This window comes from Dipodomys ordii, unplaced genomic scaffold (genome assembly GCF_000151885.1).
Source record: "Dipodomys ordii isolate 6190 unplaced genomic scaffold, Dord_2.0 Scaffold56, whole genome shotgun sequence".
In the NCBI taxonomy this organism is placed as follows: Eukaryota; Metazoa; Chordata; class Mammalia; order Rodentia; family Heteromyidae; genus Dipodomys; species Dipodomys ordii.
This window is the reverse complement of record NW_012267272.1, coordinates 294,911-322,013: the sequence shown is the minus strand read 5'-3', so window position 1 is coordinate 322,013 and position 27,103 is coordinate 294,911. Positions and strand designations below refer to the sequence as shown.

Sequence of the window (27,103 nt, the reverse complement as noted above, 5' to 3'; positions counted from 1 at the left end):
CTTTCTTGTTCTGGATGACTTTGAACTACAATCTCCAGATCTCAATCTTCTGAGTATCTAGAATTATAAACACGAGCCACCAGCATCTGGCCTTTTTTGTTGTTAATGAACAGTAAGTTCAATAAAAACTTCAGAATAAAACACTGAAACTGGCATTGCAAACAAAGATAAAAAACACCAAGTAAGGTCTACTATCTATTCTTGACATAAACTTTTATATACTAAGTAGTTTTAAGGTTCATAAAGCTGGCAGTTGAAAACTAAAATGTTATGAAGTCTTACATTAATGATAATTTCCTTACTGTATTTCTTTAGCCATCTTTCAGAAATAACCTATCACACATCATTTATCAACTATTTACTTGAGTACTGAAAAAAAATTCAAGGTTTACTTCACTTTAATTTTTATTTATACACAGAGCTTAACAGGCAGGTTTAAATATAATCAGAAGTTTTTTCAAACTTAAAGGATAAAACTTTAATTTTGTTTTATTATTTTTTTTATTTCATCCATTTTTTTCAGGCAGCTTCTCAGTTTCAGCCCAACTGGCCTCAAGCTCTTAATCCTCCTGCCTTAGCTAAGTGCTGGAATAACAGTTATGCATGGCTGATATATAGCTTTTATACTAAATCTTATATAAATGAAGAAAGAACTTCATTTTAATGGTTCAAAAGTTATAGCATTTTGACCATATTTCATGTGGTCAAAAACCAAAAAGTCTAAAGTTTTCTTTATGAAGCTTTCATCAGCTGAAACCTATCACTTGGGCTAATAAGCTTCTCAGTTTCTCCTATGAAAAACAGGCAACATCCAACTTTTTATTCACGAGAAAAAATGCCCTTTTTTTTGGTATCAGGATACTTTTTGGGAATTTTGCCACTGTTCAACATCATACAACTGTATTTACACAAAGTTAGATAATACAACTTAGCTAGCTATGTGTTAAACTTTATTGCCCTCAGGCTACAGAACTCTTAAAAATCTGTTGTTTTAAATGTATATAAATACAAAAAAATTTCAATAAAATTTTCTAAATCAAAGAATTAAATCAAGCAGATAAGGTCAGATAAGTTGATGTTAGGGAAATGAACCCTAAGATATATATTCAAATGTTTTTTTCTTTCATGCGATTGTTTCTAACACATAAGATTATTTCTTTGTTGCTTTGTATGTCTCTCTCCAATGGTATAACCCCTGCTTTCACTGTATTTGATGTCGGTATAATTTGTGGAGGGGAAGGGAAAAAACGAATCGTTTAAATAGGGATACAGGTGGACCCATCACAACAATGAGATGTACAAGTCATTATGTTGAAAAACGAACGTTGTAACTTTGGTGGGGTGGGAGGGAGGAGGATTGGAGGGGAGCTGGGGGGAGGATAGGAAGGGATGGGAAGGGGAAACAAATGAGAAGGCTATAATGCTTGATAAGAAATGTACTCATTATCTTGCCCATGTAATTGTAACCCCTCTGTACAGTATTTTCACAATAAAAACTTATTTAAATAAAAAGAAAAATAAGGCCAAAAAAAAAAAAAGAATTGAAGTTCATGGAACCATTATCATTCACCACAAGACATACCCCCACATCTTCTCATTTCTACTGTGTATGGTAGCTAAATCCTTTTCTTTTCTCATAGTTAGATACAGCTCCTTATCACTTAAGCTTTGTACTTCTCTTCCGATCTACTGCTACATTCAAAAACAGACTAAGAGGCCAGGAACTGGTAGCTCACACTTGAAATCCTAGTAACTCAGGAAGCTGAAATCTAAAGAATTTGAAACCAGCAGGGGCAACAGTGCATGAGACTTTTATCTCTGACTTGCCAGCAAAATACTGGATGAGAACTCTCCAATTAGTTAGTAAAATACCTTAGTGGAACTGTGGCTCCAGTGTTTAAGAGTGGCAATCTTGAGTGAAAATGACAAGAGAGAGCTGGAGGCCCAGAGTTCAAGTCCCAGAATTGGTATTTAAAAAAAAAATAAAAAGGCAGGTGCTGGTGGCTTATTCTTATAAGAGGCTACTCAAGAGGCTGAAATCTGAGGATCTCAGCTCAAAGCCAGTCCAGTGAAGAGAGCTGAAAGACTCTCATCCCCAGTTAACTACCAAAAAAAACCCCAGGTGGAGCTGTGGCTCAAATGTTAGAGCTCCAGCCTTGAGAAAAAAGTTCAGAGAAGGCATGCAGTACCTAAGTTGAAAACCCAGTGTCAGCACAAATAATAATTCTTTTTTTAAATCAAGAATACACTTTAGTATTGTCACTGTATTTGTATTTTACAAATTAAATCTATGTTTGCAAATACCTGTCTTTAAAGCAATTTAACAAAATTATATAAGTTCAAAAGCACTTTTTTCTATCCTTATCCAATACTAATGCCTTCAAGGATAAACTCCCACAACTAAAAAAGGCTTTGCTAATATATGCAGATTGCAAGGAAAAAAATCTGAATATCTAGAGGACTTTCCCTTAAGGAAAGTAGGTACATTTAAATATTTCTACAGTTATACTGTATATTAACTATATAGCAAAGTAGTAGGTACAGAAGACAATAACTTCCCTGCTGAAAATAACAGATTAATGAAGAAAACTAAACTGTGAATCATATTTGAGTTTTGATAACAGTTCCTATTAAAAGCAAATCCATGTAGGATCAACATGTTAAAGAAGGAAGCCTAAGTCCCAATACTAAAGCTCCAAACTCACTATGAACCTCAATATAAATGCCTTCAATGACTTAAATCATACCAAATTCTTATTAAAATTACTAAAACAACTTTTATTGATATTTGGTTATAAAGAACAGTCTGCCCTCCATTTTTTCTCAGAGGCTCAGTAACGGTTAGTGAGTAATTTTAAAGAACATAACGTTTTACAGGAATACATTACATTGCAATATGGCCTATAATTTCACATGGGGATCACTATAGAAATAAGTATTCTAATGATATTCTATGTAAACAAAGAATAAACAATTGATAACCTTGTGAGGCCTTCTGTCATAGAAATAAATTAAGACTACAAAAGATAATTGAAATATGACAATCTAGGACTGTGGGTATAACTCAATGGTAGTGTTGGGCTAACCTAAGACACTGAGGTTCAATCCCCAGCAGGGGAAATAAATTATATATTATAATTAGTGTTGGAATCCAGTTAAGGAAACGATATTGGCTTTGAAACCTGTTCTCTAGCAATAGAGTATTATAATATTTCAGCTATCTTGAGAAAATTGAAAACTAAGACTCTAAACAAAGAGTATCACAATCCAGAAGGTATGACTTACCTTTGGTGCTTTTGGGAATGATTTGACTCCATCGTGGTTTGTATTCTTGTTGACTGATATACTGATTGAACAAGCCATCTGCAAATATCAAAGGATGAGAAAGAATTACATCTTTGCTAGACATTTTATTATAGCAAAAATAAGATTAAAACATAAATTTACATTGAGAAATTACTAACATGTTACTCACATATACTCATGCAATGTTACTCATATAATAGCATATTTTCACTAAATATGCACCATATCACTTTGCATTCCTACCAACCAAAATATAAGTAGTAGTGTTGGCTGACATAATCATGTAAACTGCATTAGTGGCAGCTCATATTAAACTTACTACATTTCCCATCATTATTGTACTTATTAGATATACATTACTATACTTAATGGACACTTATGTGACATTATTAGAAAGTTTAAACAAAGAACCTGAAAGAAGGAAATGGGAGGAGAAAAAGTTAGAAGTCAAACAGTAGAAGTTAAAGCTTCAAAACAGTAGCAGCAGAAATATGAATAAATATTTTATTACATTGAAGCAAGACCTAATAACTTTTTTTCCCCTTTTGGTCAGTCATGGAATTCAGGGCCTGAGAGCTGTCCCTGAGCTGTTTTGCAAGACTAGCACTCTAACACTTGGAGCCACAACTCCACTTTCAGTTTTCTGGTAGTTAATTGGAGGTAAGAATTTCATGGTCTTTCCCACCTGGGCTGCTTCAAACCTTGATCCTCAGATCTCAGCCTCCTGAATAACTAGGATTTCCAGCATAAGCTACCAGCACACAGCAATAGTATTTTTTTTTGGGGGGGGGAGGGGTCAGTCATGGTGCTTGAACTATTCCTCAGCTCTTAACTCAAGGCGAGCGCTCTACTGCTTGAGCCACAGCACCACTTCCAGTTTTCTACTGGTTTATTGGAGAGTCTCACGAACTTTCCTTGCCCAGGCTGGCTTTGAACCGTGATCCTCAGATCTCAGCCTCCGCAGTAGCTAGGATTACAGGTGTGAGCCACTGGCACCCGGCTGTTTCCCCCCCACCCCCAACTTGGTCTTGGGTCTTGAACCCAAGGCCTAGGACCTGTCCTTGAGTTTTTTTGCTCCAGGTTAGCATTCTATCACTTAAGCTACAACTCCATTTTCAGCTTTTTGGTGATTTATTAGAGCTAAAAATTTCATACTTTCCTGCCCAAGCAGGATTTGAACCTTTGAATACAAACCACCTTCAGATTTCAGCCTTCTGAATAGCTAAGATTATAGACATGAGCCATCAGAAATCAGGTTTAAATTATTTTTTTGTGCAGGTCCAGGGGCTTGAACTGAATGCTATCTTTGAAATTTTTTGCTCAAGGCTAGTGCTCTATCACTTGAGCCACCATTTTAAAACTCTCATTCCAAACAGATATAAAAACAATGGGAAGAAGGAATAATTAAAAATTGGGATAATTATATTAAAGCTTGGAATAATTCCTTTATGTGACTTTTTCTTTTTGTGTCTGTAAAATACTTTAAATATTTACATTCCATAATGAAATGGATTTACTGCATTCCAATCCCTTCCTGCCAAGAAAGGTTTGTCCGTACTTCCTGTTACCAGAATACAAGAGAATTAAAAAAGAAATGTGAACTACAAAGAACATCACCTCACACACAAAGTGAAATTCAGTCTACAGTTTCTTTTGAGTAAATAAAAATCTACAGAGATAAAAGTTCCATCAACTATAGTAGAACTATATTTGTTGAATACTTGCCAAATGTTAAAACCTATTTTGTCTTAAATCGATTCATTCTAAATACAACACTAAGAACTGTTATTACTCTATTTAACAGAAAGGAAAATGTGTATTTGGAGAATAAGAAATGTAACCTAAATAATATAGCACTTAAGAAGTAGAGTTGCACTATGCTTAATTTCCAAATCTTCCATCAATAAATTCTTAATCTACTTCTTTAAAATAAGTTGTTACACAAGTTATTGTAATTATATAACTACTTTCCAAATAGTTATGGTTATCATGTCCTACTGTCATGCTCCTCAAAGATTTAAGAACCCAATTCTTGCTAATGAAACATAAGAAGTCTTCTGGTGAACTTATAGGCTTCCTTGTTTCTAAACACACAAAGAAAAAAATCATTCTTCTGGACATTTTCATATCCATACACCATGTATACAGCCAATCATAAATAAATGAAAGTGAATTGATTCAATGATAGAGCAGAAAGAAACAAATTGTATCAGTGAATCAATAAACCCAACTTTTTGTTATGTGATGTAGTAATATTTCCTAACTAAGCCAGAGTATTCTTTTACATTACCTAAATAAATACATCATCTATGGCTACTTCTATGAATTCTATCATTTGATCCTGATTTCAATCTGAATAATCTTTTCTTTATTCATTGGGATTAAAGACTTGTCAAAAACTAAAACTATTTGTTTCAATACACGGCTCATATATTTGCCAGTAACCATGCAGTTTAGAGAAGTATCCTTAATTAATTCTGAAGCTTAGTTATAACTAATCCTATACAGGCATCAATTTTTTATTTTTAAATAAAAATTCTTAGGAACAGAAACTTCCTTTTTAAGTTATAGCTCATAAATTGGAATTTACATTTTAATTGTTATCGCAAGTAAGTTTCAACTTACTTTTAGTAAATGTATTGCTACTATATAATTTATGCTTCCTTCTGCTTTTCCATAATTTTTTTTTTATTGTGAAAATACTGTACAGATGAGTTACAATTACATGAGCAAGATAATGAGTGCATTTCTTATCAAGCATTATAGCCTCCTCCTTTGTTTCCCTTTCCCATTTTCCATAAATTCTTACCTTATCCAGACTATTGTGACCAAACTATTCTGTTACAACATTTGAGAATCCTTTTTAAAGATAATCATTTTCAAGATAAAATATGTAGGGCTTCTACTCAAAAATTATGATAACAAAAATCATAACTGTGAACTGACATAGAAATAGAGCAGTAATGAAATTTTATTCAGCTTCAAAAGAGACATGAGTTTTAAAATAAATTTTTAAGTTTTAAAAATTTTTAATTAAAGAGAATGTAAAATTACTAATTTAAAATATACACTAGCTGGGCTCTGGTGGCTCAAGCCTATAATCCTAGCTACTCAGTAGGTTGAGATAAGAGGACCATGGTTCAAAGCCAGCTCCAGCAGGAAAGTCTGTGAAACCCATCTCCAATTAACCACCAGAAAACCAGAAATAGCTCTGGTGGGGGGGAGGGGGAGAGAAGGGTGGCTCAAGTTGGTAGAGCACTAGCCTTGAGCAAAAAGAGCTCAGGAACAGGGCATAGGCCCCAAGTTCAAGCTCCACGACTAACCAAATTTTAAAAAAGGTACATACACACATATACACATACATATATATATATATATAATATGTATGTGTATACATATACACATATATGCAAATATATATATATTACTTCTACATAGTAGACATAGGATAGGAAGGGAGAGCAAATGATGAACATATACACAGAAAACAGAAGAGAAACGGTAAAATGTATAAAGCAAAAATAGGATACTTACAAAAAGTATTACATTTAAAATTTTTATAACTTACAAAAAATATTACATTTCAAATTTTTATAACTATTTTAAAAATTAGTATATATTATACAGAATGTTCACTGTGACCTTTCCAAATACAAATTTACCATTTTTGATAGAAAACAGTTGCTACATTACTTAAGTTTATCACGCTAATGTTATACAATTTTTGAAAAGTCAAGTTCTTTATACCCAAAACTGAATTTATTAGATGGATGGAGCCTGAAGCTCCTTCAAAATTGTAGAACAGTAGCATTCCCACCATGTTAAAAGCAGCATGTTAACCTGAACTCCATGTATCCACCTTATGCTCAACTTTAAAGTCACTACTTCATCTTTCCCTAGACTCTGTGACTCTCTCTTAAAAAACAAATCCACTGGGAACAATTCTTCTCATCGCTCCTAAACCAGGGCATAATCAGATGAAGGATCCAATCCCTCATCTCTAAGTCAGCCTAAACATTGCAGGTAAAATTAAATTCCTTAATTTCTTCTCCAACCAATTCTTTTATCTATACTCTTAATAAGCTAAAAAGCGTCTGGGCACCGGTAGCTCATGCCTGTAATCCTCGATACTCAGGAGGCTGACATCTGAGGATCACAGGGCAGGAAAATCCGAGAGACTTTTATCTCCAATAAACCACTAGAAAACTGGAAGTGGAACTGTAGTTCAAGCAATAGAGCAAAAAACTCAGATACTTAATTCATCAAAACTTTCATATTGTTTTCTCGAGATTGGGAGGATTCTGTGATTGTGGTCTAGGCTAGCCAGGGCAAAACTCAAGACCCTTTTCAAAAACTAGAGCTGGGAGCCAGTGGCTCATACCTGTAATCCTAGCTACTCAGGAGGCTGAGATCTGAAGACATGGTTCAAAGCCAGCCAGAACAGGAAACTCCATGAGACTCTTATCTCTAATAAACTACAAAAAAAGCAAGAAGTGGCGCTGTGGCTCAGGTGGTAGAGTGCTTACCTTAAGCAAAAGAAGCTCAGAGACATTGTCTAGGCCCAGCGTTCAAGCCCCAAGACTGGCAAAAAAAAAAAAAAGCTAAAACTCAATTAAAAATACAACAAAACAACTGGTGTTTTGGCTCGTGTGATTTTTTAAAACAAATCCACAAGTATAAAATCCCTAGAGTCAATCATTAAAAATACTGTAACATTAAAGCAGGGCAGGTTTAAAAAAATACATTATTTTCAATATTTTGTTTTAATGCATGAGAACTTCCTATTTATCTCTTATATGTAAAATTAAAAGTCTGGGGGCTGGGAAGTTGGCTCAGTGGTAGAGCGCTTGCCTTGCATGCATGAGGCCCTGGGTTCAATTCCTCAGCACCACATAAGCAAAAAGAAAAAAGCCGGAAGTGGCACTGTGGCTCAAGTGGTAGAGCACTAGCCTTGAGCTGAAGAGCTGAGGGACAGTGCTCAGGCCCAGAGTTCAGGCCCCACGACCGGACCCAAAAAAAAAAAAATTAAAAGTCTGATACCACTGCAACTTAAATGATTTCATTTTGACCCCTATATTTCTAATTCTCGAAAAGTCTCCTAAAAATCTTCTATTTTGCTATCTTCACTTACAGATATTCTATCTTGGCAGCCAAAAAAAAGTAAGCCAATGAAACATTAAGGACATGCTTATTTACAAAATGCAACACCCATTACACTATTTTGAGTCTCAAAAAAGAAATTAAACAAGGAATTTAAAGATGTCTGTGAATCGTCTAAATTTTTAAGTTGCATCTACATTTCAGGGGGAAGTCAGGAAGTAGTAAGTCTATTTTGTCAAAAACATAAGAAATGAAATCAAACGTCTGACAGAAGTAAAAATATCCAAAAGAAATGAAAATTTCATTCAGGAAAAAGCATACTAAGAACAAGTTGCTAAGAGTACTTAAACTCAGGGCTTGGGCAATGTCCCTGAGCCTCTTTGTGCTCAATTGTCACATACTTTGCTGCCCAGGCTGGATTCAAACCAGGATCCTCAGATCTTAGCTTCCTAAGTAGCTAGGATTACAGGCATGAACTACCAGAACCCAGTTAGTACTTCATATTTTTATATGATTTTTGCTATAATAAACCCATTTCATGAAGTCCTAGACACACACTGTTCTTTTTTCTAATAACAGATGCTCTCAAGAAGTACATGATTTAAAAACAAGACTTCAAAAGCTAAAGGAAAATGAGATGTCCAAATCTCATTTGAGATTAAAACAAAATGACTTATAGTACTGCCACTTATCTAACTTGGTTTCTTGGCTTTTTCTTTTCCTTTCTTTCTTTTTTTTTTGTGGGGGAGAAGGTAGGGGGGTTACTAAGGATCAAATCCAGGATGTTGCACTTGATAGGCAAGTACGTTGCCATTAAGCTACATCACAGCCCTCAAACTTGGTTTCTTATGAAAACCAAGATTACATTCAAAGAAAATAATTGTTCTTTAAAATGTAATTGTAAGTAAATACCTTGTAGAGCATAAACTCCTTTATTGTCATTCAAAAATATTAACCAAAATTAATTTTTAAAAGCAGTTTGTTTAAATTCTTTCCTACAAGATCTTAAAGGAACACAGGGTACCGGTGGCTCATGCCTGTAGCCCTAGCTATTCAGGAGGCTGATATCTGAGGATCATGTTTCAAAGTCAGCCTGGGCAGGAAAGTCTGTTAGACTCTTATTTCCAATTAACCACCAGAAAACTGAAAGTGGCACTGAGGCTCAAGTGGCAGAGTGCTATCCTTGAGCAAAAAGAGTTCAGGGACAGTGCCCAGGCCCAGAGTTCAAGCCCATGGCCGATCAAAAATAAAATTAAACAATATCCCATAGGATCAAATACAGAGAATTTCATTTTGGAGTATCAATATATGTATACAACGTACTCTGATCAGACTCACTGTCACTCTTTTTTCATTTGTCATTCGTCATTATTCCATTTTCAAGCATGTATATAAACTATTCTGACCATATTCATCATTTTTCACCTTCTCCATTTACCCTCCCTGAGTTTGCTCAAATTTTGAAAAAAGAATTATGTGAAGGCTACCAGTTTATATTTCAACAATCAATACTAGGAAACAGAGGTAGCCAATCTTTAATAGGTCAGGAATGTACAGTAAAAAAGAAAATAGATTTTGGTATGCGACTACTTGAATTCAAATCTTACTTATGTCACTGACCTATGCCAACTTGTGCAAATTATTTACATGTTCTTTTTCATTTGAGATAACTCTGCATTTACTACAAAAGAGATAGGTATGATACATAAATTCATCTAAGAGTCTTAAGAGAAGACTGGAAAGCCCTTAAATATTTAAGTTAGTGATGATGACGACGATGACAACAAGGATGATATGATAAAGTGTTTGGAACTGTACTTGGTGGAAAGTGAAGACCTTATTAGAAAAATAACAGGAATGAAAAAGGCTGGAAGGACCTGCTTAGCAAGCACAAGGTCCTGAGTTCAAATTCCAGTTGCCAAGAGAGAAGATTGAGAGAATGAGCAGAATTTTGGAAAGAAGTCCTGTTTCAGAAAGCAATCTCACAATCAGGTGGAAGCAAGATAATATGCGCACTGCTGAGAAGAAACAGAATTCTAAAGGAAGACATTAGAAACTACCCTTTCAAATAATTATGGCTCACAGAAGAGATATTTCTTTTCTTTCTTTTTTTTCTGTCTCTAAAGAGATATTTCTTTTCATAATAAAAACACTGAACTGTACAAAAATGAAAATACCTGACAGCACAACTAAAACTCAATACAGGGAATTTTATATCCTTAAATAAACATATGGTAAAATTTCAAAGTCTAGCATCCCTAAGAATTTATAAAGACAAATTAATCCCCTCAAATGTTCATAACCACTTCATTTGCAAACCGTAAATAAAACAAACGTCTATCAATAAATGAATGAATAAGCAGGCTGGCATATCTATAATGTGGATTATTACTTTGCCAAAAACAGAAATGAATATTATGCATGCAACAATCTAGATACAATTCAAAATAATTAAGCTGACTGAAAGAAGTCACTCAACAAAGAAAACACACAGTAGGACATTACTGACATAAAAATTACAGAAACACAAGCAAATCTGTAGTGCAGAAAGCAAAAGAGTAGTTGGCTAAGCACAGGAATGAAAACATTGAGAGGGAGGGCTAGATTGTCAAAGGAATGAAGGAAAGTGGGGACAGTGAGGCTACTTTGACTATAATGGTATCAAATGAATGTGCACAAATACATATCAAACCTTTCAAATATGTACAGTATCAGTTATTTCTAAAAAACTTTTGAAAAGTAAAATAAAGAACATCTGTCAATTTTTTACACAGCCAATCTTACTCTGATATGAAAATTTTAAATGAGTAGTGACAACAAGTAGAGAAGGTTTTTTTTGAGGTTATTTTCTAACACCAAACTTTTACCTCAATAGCAAATAAGGTAAATGCTAAGAACAGAGTTCTTTAGTACAATCTCTCTCCTCTCCCTTCCTGTTTTCTTCCCCCCCCGCTTCTTTGGCTCTACATGTGATACTAGGGGTTTACACCCAGAGCCTTACACTTGCTAGGCTGTCACTCCACCACTGAGCCCTGCCTCCAACTTGTTTATGTGTTCTTTATTTTTAGAAAGTGTCTTGCTTCCTGTCCAGTTCTATGCCTTGTCTGCAATCTGCCTATTTTTGGCTTCCCATCATAGTGGGGATGGTAGTTACGCACCATCATGACCATCTTCTTCCATTTTTACAATCTTACAGACTTTTCTGCCCAGGACTGGGACCTGGAACTACTATCTTTCCAATCTCAACCTTCTACAAAACTAGCATGTCACTCACTATGCCCAATTTGTAGATTACAAAAGGGTCTCAACTTTTTCTATCCAGGTTATCCTTGAATTGCAATCCTTCTGTTTTCAGCCTCCCAAGTAGTTAGGATTACAGTCATAAGCCATGTACCCAGTTAAAATCTCTTTGAGTAAAACTTTCCTATTCCTAAGTGACTACTACTAACAATCCATCACTAGGATCTGATGGGCAGAGAAGTAACAATTACTGGTTTAGTAATCACTTCTAATAAAATTAAATATAAATGCTGAGATGTTTCTAGGCATACAGAAACAAAATAAATACAACCTAACACTTATTTAAATACAAATTACACCTTAAAATCAAACTAGGGAACATATGAAACATACTGAGTAACTTTTGTTTGCTCCATTATAAGAAGCTTGATTAAAGAGCCTTTGGTGCCCTATTTTCCTATTTAGTAGGCAAGAACTTCTTGTCCTTCTCTGCTGTTTTTAGTGGAGCAGAAGCCAAAAATTCTTCAGTTTACTTCCTTATTTGTCCATCAAATCATCACTACTGAGGCCAGTAGCAAACTGAGGAATGTTTATTAATTATATTCCAAGTTAGATGAGGAAAGCCCAAAGCAGTTCAGAAATATGACTTGGCTCTAAGTTTCAAAAACAATTACTATCAATTTTCTAAACTTGGTTCCCATTCTACAGTCTCTGTAGTCATCAAAGTTGTATATGCTTTTAACAGCTTTTCTTAACACTTGAGCATGTTATTAATACAATTTTAAAACACAGTTGTTTTTAGTCTTATATGAAGTTGCCTAGTGAGGCATTAAAGTCCTATTTCTTTCTATAAAAATATGTGCCCAGTTCTACTAACAAGTTTTATATTAAGTACCTATTTTGTGCTTGGTCCCTATAAATTACTGTGGAGAAGGAAAAAAAAAAACAAAAGGGAGGGGTGGGGATAATATTTTATCAATAGTTACAGCATCTTCTATTAAATATTAGTGTCATCCAAACCAGTCACCACAAAGAAGCATTTTTGATACAAATTTACTTGTTCACTATAATTATCTACTAATAGTTTTTTTTTAAATATCCAAGCCCTTCTCTCCCCAAAATTATACTGTTAAAGAACGTTATCAACTGATATAAATACTAAAACAAGCCATGGATAAACTAAGGCTTATTCTTAGTTAAGTACAGTTCCCAGGAAAATTTCAATTTGGGTAGCTGATTTCAAGTAACTGATTTCAAATAGCTGATTCCTAGTCTAATTCCTAGCTTTAGAGGAGAACACGAACACGAACACGAACACACACACACACACACACACACACACACACATACACACACACACACGGTTTAAAAAAAAGAGCAGAAACTGATAAAAGTATACATTCATTTGAAACATAATTTTCTTTACTTGAAACTACCCTAATTATCAATCTAAATTTCATACCATTCACAGCTTTTTCAATCAATTCTTCACAAGCATCAAAGTCACCCTTCAATACCAGTTTGTCATGCATATCTGTCAACATAGGATGCTCCAGTGCAATCTTGGTTTTCTTTTGCAGGGATTCAAAAGCCTCTGTATAGTTGTGTTGCCTGAAATGTTTTAGGCATAGGCGAATGGCTTCCTGTTCACGGTACTACTAGAACACAAGAGAAAGTATACAAAGAAGAGACTTGCTTAGTTGTTATTGTAGGAAATAATAAATAATAATCTAAACTAAGCATTTAGAATTTCCAAAGCACTATATTCATCCAATCCATTTGATAGGATAATCTTCACCTTTTGAAGCGCAAAACTGAAGCTTACACATCGTGATAACTTGCCCAGTGTCACAAAATATGTTACTGAAGATAAAACCAGACCAAATTCAGAGCCTAGCTTAAGAAAAACAAGAAGCAGGGCTGGGAAGGTGGCTCAGTGGTAGAGCACTTGCCTTGCATGCCAGAGGCCCTGTGTTCGATGCCTCAGCACCACATAAGCAAAAAGAAAAAAGCCGGAAGTGGCGCTGTGGCTCAAGTGGTAGAGCGCTAGCCTTGAGCTGAAGAGCTGAAGGACAGTGCCCAGGCCCAGAGTTCAGGCCCCATGATCAGACCCCCCCCCAAAAAAAAGAAAGAAAAACAAGCAACACATTGTGCATTAAGTCTATTTAAGATTATTAAAAAATCTGGGTGATGGTGGCTCATTCCTATAATCTTAGCTACTCAATAGGCTGAGATCTAAGAATCACAGATTGAAACCAGCCCAGGAAGAAAATTCCATGAGACTTTTCGCACTGAACCAGCAAAAAGCCATACCAGAAGCATTGCTCAAGTAGTAGAGTGCCAGATATAAGCAAGCAAGATGTGCTTGAACAAGAACACAAGGGCCGGAGTTCATGCCAGTACCTACCACAATTTTAAAAATAAAAATTAAAAGATGGTAAAGGTTTTAATTCCCATGATATTCCCTATTCACATTATAATGCAGGTGTGGAAAGCACATGAATCATTAAATAAACTATTACATGAATGAAAAGTCCTGTCAAATGTACAAATCATGCCATATTTATAAACAGACTTAATAATCAAAATATTATCATAGACAGACTAAATTTTATTGTTTTTCTAAGGCTGGGGTCATCATGTACTAAACAGCTATAAAACAGACAAAAAAGTAAACATTCACTTTATAACACTAAAACAGGATTTCAAAAATACAAACTCACAAATTATTTAAAGTATCAACTCCAAGAATATGTGCTGGCAGTGGTACTCACTAGACACTGTTGAAAATGAACTGTACAACTTTGGGTAGGGACTGGAAGAAAAAACTAGGAGAGCAAGAGAAGGGGTGACATTGTCCAAAAAGAAATGTACCCATTACCTGACTCATGTGACTGTAGCCCCTCTGTACATTACCTTTATAATAACAATAATTTTTTTTAAAAAACTTAAAAAAAATGTCAAGTGTAGCACTCAATAAGAATTTAAAATATACCAGATGACACAGAAGTACTATATGATAAACTTACAATCAAAATAAAGCAAAAAATAAGACATAAAGACTTGAAACTTAAATCAGTTTATAGTTAGATGGCTTCTTGAATAATTAGGTTTTATTAATATCTATATATTATATACTATAATTACTAAGATTTAATGCTATCAAACAAGCAAAGAATGATGGGCTGGAGCCACAGCAAAAGTGTTAGAGCACAAGGCTCTGAGTTCAAATACCAGTACTGTCAAAATCATCAAAATAATTATCATCATCAAACAATGATTCTGTATCCATGCTAATTTTACATTTATACTTTACTTTTGGCCTCTAAAAAAAGACTTATCATAAACCATATAACAATATTCAGTTATATTAAACAGTGATACCTGTTAATCATATAAGCTTTTAAAGATTCTCAATCAAAACACATCTTAATTTTTTTTTTCTGGGTGTTGGTCCTGGGGCTTAAACTCAGGGCCTGGGAGTTGTCCCTGAGCTTTTTGGCTCAAGACTAGCACTTTACCACTGTGCCATAACTCCACTTATGGCTCTTTGGTAGTTAACTGGAGATTAACAATCTCTAATAATAGTCTCACGAACTTTCCTTCCCATGCTAGCTTTAAACCACAATCCTCAGATCTCAGCTTTCTGAGTAGCTTGTATTACAGGTATGAGCTACTAGTAGTTCAACACATTTTTAATTTTCCATCAGGTTACAAAACTAATCCACTAAGAATTATGTTCAAAGTATATATTTATATGAATGAAGTTTAAAAATAAACTTCAAGGCCAGTGAGTGTAATAAATAATGGCAAACTATGTAGCCAGACTACCTGAGCACATATACTGGCTTGCATACTTTACAACTATGTGACCCTGGCACTGTCTCTCAGCTCTTCAGCTCAAGGCTAGCACTCTACCACTTGAGCCACAGCGCCACTTACGGCTTTTTTTTTTTTTTTGCTTATGTGGTGCTGAAGAATCAAACCCAGGGCCTCAGGCATGCAAGGCAAACGCTCTACCACTGAGCCAACTTCCCAGCCCCAAAAAGTTTAAACTTTTTGCGTTCCATTTCTCCTGATCTGTGAAATAAGGATTAAAATTAGGTCTATCTGAAAGTATGCAAATAATTGAGTTAAGTTTGCATAGAAGCTGACAGATTATAAATTCTTAATAAATAACAGATGATTAATCATTCTAGCTTACTATAATTATAACATATAATTATAAATTATCTACAATAAAGATTTAAAAAAACCACATTTTTCCCTCCATAAGTGTTAAATGTAAAGTAAAAAATTTAAATACAGTCCTACCTTGCTATACCAGTTGAGACAGGGTTGTACTACATCAGGATCATCAATGCCACTAAGTTCAACATACCAGATGCTAAAGTTAAAGCTGGGTCCCCAAGACAAAAGTGGCACTTCAAGAATGAAAAAAAACAGAACAAAAAACAAATTACATAGTTCAAAGAAAATTTTAGCAAAGTAAACTCACTCTGCAAGCCTATAAGGATTTATTCAACAAATTTCCTGAGCATCATCTATATGCCAGCATTATGAAGGTTCCTATAGCTATATAGCAGCAAGAGAGAAATAGAGACAGACACACAGAGAGAAACATACAGAGAGAAAGAGACTGAGAAAGAGGCAGGGAAGAATGGAAGAAGGGAGGGGAAGGAAGGAAAGACGGAAGAAAAAATAGAGGAAAAGAAAATGTAATCCATTCAAATGTAGTTCTAGGGATGTTACTAGTCTAGAATAACTGATAAACCTCCTACAAAACAATTATGTCAATAAAATCATGTTATCCCTAACATTTTCTAAGGAAACTTGCAAATGAGAAAAGACTTAGGCTATGATGTTTTCTTTTTTTTGGGGGGGGGTCCAGTCGAGGGGCCTGAACTCTGGGCCTGGGCGCTGTCCCTCAGCTCTGCAGCTCAAGGCTAGCACTCTACCACTTGAGCCACAGCGCCACTTATGGCTTTTTTCTTTTTGCTTATGTGGTGCTGAGGAATCAAACCCAGAGCCTCAGGCACTCAAGGCAAGCGCTCTACCACTGAGCCACCTTCCCAGCCCCTATGATGTTTTCTTATACTTATTCACTTCCACCTCTGGAGTATAAATTCAGAGTAAGATAACACGTGAACTAACCAGTGTGCCAATGCTCCTATAAAAGTTCATTCAAAAAGAGGCCCTCCATAAAGAACTTGTTCAATTCCCAAACATTAAAGACATACCTATTTTAATGAATCGACAAGGGAACATCTGTTCATCAATTTTATGTTTTAAGGTGAATGTTTCTTTGTTATAATCATTCTTTAAGCCACTGTGGGAGAATAAAACTTAGGTTATCAGATGCTACACTCCAAACATATGGCAAAGACAATATAAATATAAAATTGAGTAAGAGAATATAGATCAGATCATGTACATTCAAGTCAACGGCATTCATTCTCTTTTCATCATGTGAGGGATATTAATTAATGTAGCTAAAGTGTGACAGAACCAAATGCTCGGAACACGTAACTGAATATGTCAAGCAGTAGGAAATATTAAACAAATAACAGCTCACATTCATATCTGACAACTTAAATAAAGCCAAATGCTAGAATTTGTCAAAGAATTGTTATTTGATTCTTGAGATGCTAATATTTCCTTTTATAATTAAAGATATTTTCAAAAATAACTACGTTCTGTTAACACCATCAGCAATATCCTATACAAAAACTAGCCTGTATCACCTCTCTAATTAACCAACTAGCATTCACAGAAGTACTTTCGAGAAAATTACTTGTCTTAAGGCTGCCTTATACACTAAAATGCTTCTATCACTTAAATAGAGCATAGATTTACAATAAAATACTTTGTTAATTATACATACCATGTCACACACATATTTGAAACCTCCATGGCTTTATTTGGCATTTCCATTAACTATCTGATGTTAACTAGACATAAACCTCACTGACTTTCCTGCCTGGGCTAGCTTTGAACTGCAATCCATAGATCTCAGCCTTTTGAGTAGCTAGGGTTACAGATTTTGGTTTTAATGGGGCCAATTTAACATTCCTGACAATCTATTTTAAAGTCAAAATCTAAGCTAGATGATGGTGGTTAACACATGTAATCCTAGCTACTCAGGGGGCTGAGATCTGAGGATTGCAGTTCAAAGCTAGCCCAGGCAGGAAAGTTTGTGAGACTCTTTAACTATCAATTAACTATCCAATTAGCTATCAAAAAGCCAATTAACCTCCAAAAAGCTGAAGTTGAACTGTGGCTCAAGTGGCAGAGCATTAGCCTTGAGCAAAACAAAGCTCAGGAACAGCATCCAAGTCCTGAATTCAAGCCCTCAAGAACAGCACTAATCTATGCCTTGTTGTATTTCTTTTATTTATAGAACTTTCTCCTTTTTAGTCTCCAGTTTACAGTAAAGTCTTAGAACACTGCTAATAAATTACTGCAATCAATACTTTAGGTAGAGTTTCTACTTTGATTGGAACAAATACATCAAAGTTTCGTATGGGTTTTGGTTTCATTTTGTTGCACTGTTATGGTTTGTACCTAGAGCCTTGCACTATAAGCAGATTTTTTTTTATTAAAGTTGAAAATATTTCTGAAATTTTTAAGTTAAAATTATGACAAAAAAGGAAACAACCAATTTATGCTTTATTCATTGGTGAAAAATAGAAACAAGTATATAGTAATTTAAAAAAAAATGTTGCCGGGCGCTGGTGGCTCACACCTGTAATCCTAGCTACTCAGGAGGCTGAGATCTGAGGATTGTGGATCAAAGCCAGCCCAGGCAGGAAAGTCCTCGAGACTCTATCTCCAATAAATCACTAGAAAATCGGAAGTGGCACTGTGGCTCAAGTGATAAAGCACTCGCACTCGCCTTTGAACTGAAGAGCTCAGGGACAGCGCCCAAGCCCAGAGTTCAAGCCCCATGACCGACCAAAAAAAAAAAAAAAGTTCCCAGGTGTCAGTGGCTCACACTGTCTTAGCTATTCAGGAGACTGAGATCTGCATTCAAAGACAGCCTAGACAACAAAGTTGTAAGACTCTTATCTTTAATTAGCTGCCAAAAAAGCTGGAAGTAGAGCTGTGGGGCTCAAGGGGTAGAGCACTAGACTTAAGCACAAAAACTCAGGAACAGCACCCAGGCCCCTCAGTTCATGTCCCAGGACAGGCACCAAAAAACAAAACAAAGCAAAAAACAAAAAACAAACACAGACTCCCCCCCCAAAAAAAAATCCCTCAAGTCATTTTTAAAAGGCATCAAGACTAAAACAGAAGAAATATTCCTTAATCCCTTTGAAAATAAACACATGGAGATTGAGCTACAAAAAATTTGTTTCAAAGATAGCTCTTCTTTCACGTTAACCAAAACTCACCTGGACAATAGTTCAGTCATATTTTCTTCATTCATTCCACCAAAGACTTTGAATTTCTTCAAATTACAGACATGTGTTTTCTCATATTTTCCAAATGTGATATTCTGAACGATAGCAGGCCTTTCGAGTTTCAGGATCAAGTACTAAAAACAAAAAATACAACTAAATTACAGATCCCTGTCCTTACTGATATTCCAATACCATGAAAACACTATATTTTGTTTGGTCATTCACCAGTTGACAGATATTTGGGTTGATTCAACCCTTGAGCTACTGTGAACAGTACTGCTATAAACATTGATGAGGTTTTTTGAGTATCTTTTTCTTTTAACCTCCTCTAAGTATGAACCTTAGAATGGTTAGGTAGTAATTCTATGTTTAACTTTCTGAAGAACTTCCAACTATTCTATGATAATATCAGTGCTGATATGTGATATAACATGAATTAAAAAGTTAATCACAAAAGATTCTAAATCTGAAATCAAGGTGTCAATAGTATCTGACTCCCTCCAAAGACTCTAGGGAAGACATTTTCGTGTGTGTGTGTGTGTGTGTGTGTGTGTGTGTGTGCGTGCGTGCGTGTGTGTGTGTGACATTTTCCAGAAGAGAGATGAGAGAGTGTGTGTGTGTAGAGAAGACATTTTCCAGAAGAGAAAGTGTATGTGTAAGACATTTTCCAGAAGAGAATGTGTGTGTGTGTGTGTGTGTGTGTGTGTGTGTGTGTGCACGCGCACATGCGCATGTGCACGCTGAGGCCTGAACTTATATGAGAGCCTCTAGCTCCAGAGGAGCTTTCTTGCTTGAGGCTGTCACACTACCAGCTGAGCCATGCCTCCAGCCTGGATTCTTACTGGCTAGTTGGAGATACAGTACTGCAGACTTTTCTTTCCAGACTGGTTCTGAATTGCAAACCTCCAGGTCTCAGCCTCCTGAGTAGCAAGGATTACAAGTGATTAGTGCCGAGCTGGTTTCCTGTGTTTGACTAATGGCAGAATAACTAATTACTGCTACCATCTTCACATAGGTTTTCTCCCCTGTCTTCTACTTTTCTGTGTCTAATAAAAACACTTTCACTAGATTTACAATTTAATCAAGTAATGATCTCAACCAAAGATTGTTACCTTAATTATGTTTGCTAAACAACTCTATTAAATAAGGTCACAATCTAAAGTCCCATATATGGGGGAACAGCGCAAAGGGGGATAACTACTATTCAAACCACTAAGAATCAGGCAGGCAAAAAAGTGATGAAGGATTAAAATGAATTCTAGGTTCTGTGAAATATCAGTGTAGATGAAACCCAGAAAGCCTGAAGGAGGTATATGCTGAAAATGAAGAGGTAGACAGCCACTAGATTATGTAGTCTATAACATTTGACAGCTCAAATTACAAAAATGCACTTAAGATCTATTAGGCACAATGGAAAGCCAAGATCTGGTCACAGGTACAAATACACAGTTTCATGAAAAAATGGACTATAGGAACTAGCAGACAAGAGTTAAGGTGAGAGTTACAGGTGGACCCATTACAACAATGAGATGTACAAGATGTTATGTCGAAAAACGAACTTTACAACTTTGGCGGGGTGGGGTGGTGGTGGTGGTAGGGGGGTGTGAGGGTGGGGGTGGAGAGGTGAAGGCATGGTATGGGGAAACAAAGGAGGAGGCAACAATGCTTGATAGGAAGTGTACTGACTATCTTGCCCATGTAACTGTAACACCTCTGTATGGTATTTTCACAATAACAATAATAAAAAAAGAGTTAAGGTGAGGGAAACTTGGACTAGAATGCTATAGTTAGAGAGACTAAACAGTTTTGACATATGCATAAGGAAAATTATTGATGGGATCTGGTGAAAGATTAAGATGTAGGAAGGGGAAAAGAAGGTATCAAAAATGAGTTTCTGACTTCAGTTATAGGAAAAAATCATTTACTCTGAGGTGAAGAATTGGCTAACAGGAATCATAGAATAAGACTAATAAGGTTCGTGCTGTATATCTAAATATATATGAAGGGCCATGTATAAAACACTCTGGTTTTTGTTTGGGGTTGGTTTTTTTTTTTTTTTTGCTTGTTTTTGTGCCAGTCTTTGGTGCTTGAACTCAGGGACCGGGCATTATACCAGAGCTTTTTTGCTCAAGGATAGTCATGTTCTACCACTTTGTGGTTAAGTCTCACAGACTTTCCTGCCCAGATCTCAGTCTCCTGAGTAGCTAGGATTACAGATGTGACCACTGGCACCTGGACAGTCAGTTCTGTTTTTATTGTTCTTGTTTTGTTTTGTTTTTTTAAACAACAGTGATAACATGATTTCTCATGATCTGCTAGACATTTCTCCCACTGAGTATCTCCTGGACTCATTTCAACTAGTAGGATTAGTGAGATAATTGGGCTTACATGGAGTGGGAGATGGGGAGGCTAGGCTAAGCCAGGACTGGGCCTCTCTATTGCATACTTCTCAAGAAGGCTACATAGGCTTACCTCAAAGCACAAGTTGCCCCAGAGTTCTAAGAGGCCTGAGACAATTATCAACTTAGAAATTGTAATACTACTTCATCACAAGATTCAAGACATAGTGAGGAAAGCATCTCTCACTAAAAAGAACTATAATTTATGACCATGTTAAGAAATATAGATTCTATTCTAAGGGGAGGAAAGGAACATGAAAATGTTTTAAGGTATTCTGCAGCAAAAGCAAAATTCTAAAGCCATCAAAATTAGAAACTCAGGGAATTATGAACTGAAGTAAACTTTCTCAAACTGATATCCACCAAAATCCATAGTTAACGTGATACTTAATTCCTTCTAGGACAGCTGGAGTGTAGGTATGGTATAAAGAGGAAAGCCACAGAGAGAAAATATTTGAAAATATATTTGACAAAAAACTTAAATAAAAAGATAAGGAACGCTTAAAACTGAACAATAAGAAAACAACAGGGCTGGGCTGGGAAGGTGGCTCAGTGGTAGAGCGCTTGCCTTGCATACATGAGGCCCTGGGTTCAATTCCTCAGCACCACATAAGCAGAAAAAAAAAGGGCCGGAAGTGGCACTGTGGCTCAAGTGGTAGAGCACTGGCCTTGAGCTGAAGAGCTGAGGGATAGTGCCCAGGCCCAGAGTTCAGACCCCACGACCGGACCCAAAAAAACAAAAAAGAAAACAACAGGGCTAGATAACTGTTCAAGTGGTGGAGTGCCAGCATGGGCAGAAAAGTTTGTTAGACACTATCTCCAAAACAACCAGCAAAAAGAAGGTCTGGGGGTACTGTTCAAGTGATTGGCTGCCAGTCCAGCAACCACAGGGCTCTAGAGTATAACAAACAAAAAACAGTTAGTTGGGCTCATTGGCTCACACAGAAAATCTTAGCTACTTAAGAGGTAGAGACTAGAAGGATCAGTTAAAATTGACCCTGACAAAAACTCAAGATATCTAAAAAATAACTAAAACAATAGTTAAACCTAAAAGTATAGCTCAAGTGACAGAGTGCCTGGCAAAAGGCCCTGAGCTCAAACCCTACTGTTGCAACAATAATAAAAACTACATAACTCCATTGTAGTATTTGCCTAACATGTGTGAGGCCAGTCAATGCTCAGCACAAAAGAAAAGAGGAGGAAGGGGAAGAGAAAACAACTGAATAAACAAGTTAATAAGCAAATGGGAAAAGGCACTTTGGTTTTATAGTTTGTATTTTTTAAGATACATACAATGTGTACTTCTGTCTGATTTATTTCACTCAAAATAATTTGACATATGACAGGACACACATGCAGGCTTCTTGTAGCCTACCTGCAGTCATCTGCCTATATTAAAAATTTTGTACAGTCTGAAAATGCTGTCATAAATATCCATATGGGTCCTCTGAAGAAAAAAAAGCCCATTCCTGTTAGGAATATTCCTTGTCTTAGATTTCGACCACCATTGAGTCCATAAACTGGTTGGTTCAGACAATGAAGCTGCGTAGCACACAGGCTGTAAAGCTCATTGGAGATGGCAGTGTCTCCCATATGTAAAGAAGAGAAACTTCTCTGCAGAAGCAGAAAAATGATCCTTGACTGGTCCCCGACCTCATCCTGAATATAACACCAGCCTGAACAGTTGTTAGTGTTACAGTGAATGTTTTTTCCTCTCTGAATAACATTGAGCACTGAATCTTCAAGAGAAGATCCCCTAAATAAAACCCAAAGAGGTATCTATCATAACATATGTGCAACTCACAACCTACAACACAAGAAATAGGAAAGGATGGATTATTTGGAGGGGAGTAGGATGTTCAGGGAGGGAAGCAGAGAATGATGAGAAGAACATAATAGAAGTTTATTACATGTATATAATGAAAATGTCATAAAGAAACCTATTACAAAAGATTTATAAAGTTGAAACCAGAAATTTAAATCATAGGGTATTAATAAGTACTTCATATATAATACTATAAGAAAATGTTTGACAAAAGTATGAAATGAATACATAGGAGGGGTAAAAGGACAGACAGAAGATTGAGCCCATAGGAGGCTTTCAAAGTTTTAAGTAATTTTTCATTTCTAAAAATGGTAAGTAATCAGGTCACTTCTATATCACATTATATATATAAACTATGAATATACACATATTTTTAAACACGTATTTTACAATAAAACAGATAAACAGCAGGTGATCCAAAAGCTATGTAAACAGCAATAGACAAATGATTAGAAAGAAAAGAGGAAATGGGGAGAGAGAAAAGGGGAAAGGGAGAAAAAGAAAGGGAGAAAAGAAAAGGAGACAGGAGATAAAGAAGGACAGATGGAACTCAAGTTTCCATGAATTCTATTAAAATTTTAAATGTTTTAACAAGTTCCACTATAAATGTGCCTAGTATACAATAAACATTAATGATCCAAAGAATAATTAGTTTTACATTTAGACAGACATTGGAGAAAAGGAATTTAAGTTCATGATCTTAACACCATCTAAGCATACAAATATTTTAATAAAATAGTATACTATATTAAGTTTATTTTCCTCAAAAATAGTCATGAATCAAAGTTAAATTTATTAACATTTGCTTAAACATTTACAGAATGTAAATGCGTATAATGGAGCTTTAGTATAATGGAACAGGGGTTAGGAGTCACAACCTCTGCTCAACTCAAAAAAAAATGGCTGTTCTTTGTTGATATTTTCCTCATTAAATGTCAAGAAATTTAGCTTTGAATTATCACTAATTCAAAAGAATATATAAATTAGAATTTAAATCTTCCAGTAGACAAAAGTAAAAGTCTGTTAAAAAAATCCCGTACTATATTGGCCTATAAAATAAAAATTATTCCAAAATTGAAAAATTAAGAAAAATGTACCTCACAGTCCAAAAACACGAACTATTATTAGGTATCAGATTAAAACACAGGATCAACTGCTACATATAATCTTACCTGGGGAGGATAGTTGCTCTCTGAGGACCATCTTGAAGATTGGTCATTTGGTTTATCCACTAAAATGTTCCTGAAATAAAAGAAATTGTAGCAACTAGTTAAAATAGTGAATGAACATAAATGTACAAAAAGAATGATAATCTACTGAATGCTAAAACTATCATAAAGTTTATAAGACAGAACAAGCAGCACAGAGTGCCTCTAGCATATGTAAGATTTTATTTTATTTTTTTTGGTCCGGTCGTGGGCCTGAACTCTGGGCCTGGGCACTGTCCCTCAGCTCTTCAGCTCAAGGCTAGTGCTCTACCACTTGAGCCACAGTGCCACTTCCAGCTTTTTTTTTCTACTTATGTGGTGCTGAGGAATCGAACCCAGGGCTCATGCATGCAAAGCAAGCACTCTACCACTGAGCCACCTTCCCAGCCCATGTAAGATTTTAAAATATGGTAAATGGCTCTGGATACAACAGTATATAACTATAATACCAGCACAGGAGAGGCTGAGGCAAGAGGACTGCAAGCTAAAAGCCAGTCTGAGCTACACAGCAAGTTTCAGTCCAGCATAGACTACAGAGCAAGACCCTGTTCAAAACAACAATAAATGTATGCATATATAATACAGTATACACATATGTTCTACTTATATTGTATACACATGATAAGGTCATATTTGTGAGAAAAACTTCTTTTCTGTCTGTTAATCTTAAAAGAACTTTTTCTGAAGGGTTCCTGCTTTTTGACAAGATAGCTTGGCCCTCAATTACATTTTAGTTACATACATCCTTTTCTTGAGCACTTTAAGCCATATCCTGTTATCGCGCCTTGATTTTAGTTACATCCTGTTAATTAAGCCACCTCCTTTTGCAGATGGTGAACCTGAGCTCAGTCAACATGAGCAGAGGGGCAGGGCTGGCCAGGACAGGGAAAAAAAGGGAGCAGCCTACCTCCTCTGGGGGCTTGCTTGCCAGGTTTTTTGGCTGATAGCACACCCTTCGGCAGAAGTAAACTGTGCCTTGCCTAATTCCTTTCGAGTTGGTATCCTTCTCCCTACGCAACACCCCAACATTCCATGCTCTTTCTAACACATTTCAAACAATGAGGGGAAAAGGCTACAGTTTTTAAAAGGCAAATCTATTTTTTAAAAGTTGCTTCAGCCGGGCACACGCCTGTAATCCTAGCTACTCAGGAGGCTGAGATCTGGGAATCGTGCGGTTCAAAGCCAGCCCAGGCAGGAAAGTCCATGCGACTCATCTCCAATAAACCACCAGAAAACCAGAACTCATTTCCAATTAACCACCAGAAAACCAGAAGTGGCGCCATGGCTCAAGTGGTAGAGTGCTTGCCTTGAGCTGAAAAGCACAAGGACAGCACCCAAGCCCAGAGTTCAAGCCCCACGACTGACCAAAAAAAAAAAGTTGCTTCATCCGCTTGGTACTAGTGGCTCATGTCTGTAGTTTTAGTTACTCAGGAGTCTGAGATCTGAGGACTCTGTTCAAAGCCAAAGCAGGAAGGAAAGACCATGAGACTCTTATCTCCAATTAACCACAAAAAAGTCAGAAAGAAGCTGTGAACTCAAAGTGGCACACTGCTAGCCTAGAGTACAAAAGCTCAGGGACAATACCCTGAGTTCAAACACCAGGACCAGCACCAAAACAAAAAAAGTTATATTTCACACTAAGTAAACTTTTATATATTTTAGGTATTAAAATAAAAACAAAGAAAATATCTAAAACACGATACTTACATATTATATATTATTATACTACATATAATTAGATTTTTTTGCAGCTATGGGACTTGAACATAGGGCCGGGGTGTCCTCTACCAATTTGAGCCACAATTTTATTTCCAGTTTTTAGGTAACCACCTAAAGATATATTAGAGATATATTAGATAAAGATATATTAGAGATATATTAGAGATAAGAGATTCAAGATAGAGATTAGAGATAAGAACCTTTCCCACTGGAGCTACCTTCAAACCACGATCCTCAGATCTCAGCCTCCGAAGTAGCTAGGATTACAGGAATGAGCTACCAGTACCTTGGGAGGGGGGGAGAAGGGGGGTCTTGAGGGAAGGGGGAGAGGGGGCACCTCTTTGTGTATTCCTCTTTGTGTATTGGTATGCCAATACTGGAGCTTGAACTCCTTTCCTTTGCTTTTAATCTACTCAATGATAGCAGCTCTACTTCTGGCTTTTCCGTAAAGATAAAAGTCTCTCACAGGCTTTCTTTCCCAGGCTGGCTTCAAACAGTAATCCTCAGATCTTAGCCTCTAGAGTAATTAGGCTTTCAGGCATGAGCCACTGGTACCCCACTGTAGATTCATATGGATAATATGTAACATATACTATGAAAAGAGGTAAGATAAGCCAATTTGAAAGCAAAATTATGAGAGAAAATGTACAAATAGAACCAAAAAGCAAAGGAAAGATATACAGACTAATAAAGAGATGTAAAAGAAAGAATAATCCAGTCATTAGCAATGGTAAGAATGGTGCACACACAGAAACTAGAGAGAGGTATTTTGAAATATACCATGTGGGAATAGTAGAAAATGAAAATTGAGGGGCTGGGAAGGTGGCTCAGTGGTAGAGCGCTTGCCTTGCATGCCTGAGGCCCTGGGTTCGATTCCTCAGCACCACATAAGCAAAAAGAAAA

General features: G+C 36.1%; 1 protein-coding gene across 1 annotated transcript in view; it reads right to left on the bottom strand.

Annotated features, from left to right (window-relative positions):
• Mkln1 (muskelin 1, intracellular mediator containing kelch motifs) overlaps positions 1–27,103 on the bottom strand; it is a 165,013-nt gene that overhangs the window by 50,993 nt on the left and 86,917 nt on the right. Inside the window, exons 2-7 of the mRNA XM_013021687.1 lie at positions 24,446–24,515; positions 19,041–19,183; positions 16,887–16,975; positions 15,961–16,070; positions 13,109–13,301; positions 3,286–3,363 (exon numbers count right to left, since the gene is read on the bottom strand). Of these exons, the coding sequence (XP_012877141.1) occupies positions 3,286–3,363; positions 13,109–13,301; positions 15,961–16,070; positions 16,887–16,975; positions 19,041–19,183; positions 24,446–24,515 (683 nt within the window). The remainder of the gene's footprint in view (positions 1–3,285; positions 3,364–13,108; positions 13,302–15,960; positions 16,071–16,886; positions 16,976–19,040; positions 19,184–24,445; positions 24,516–27,103) is intronic.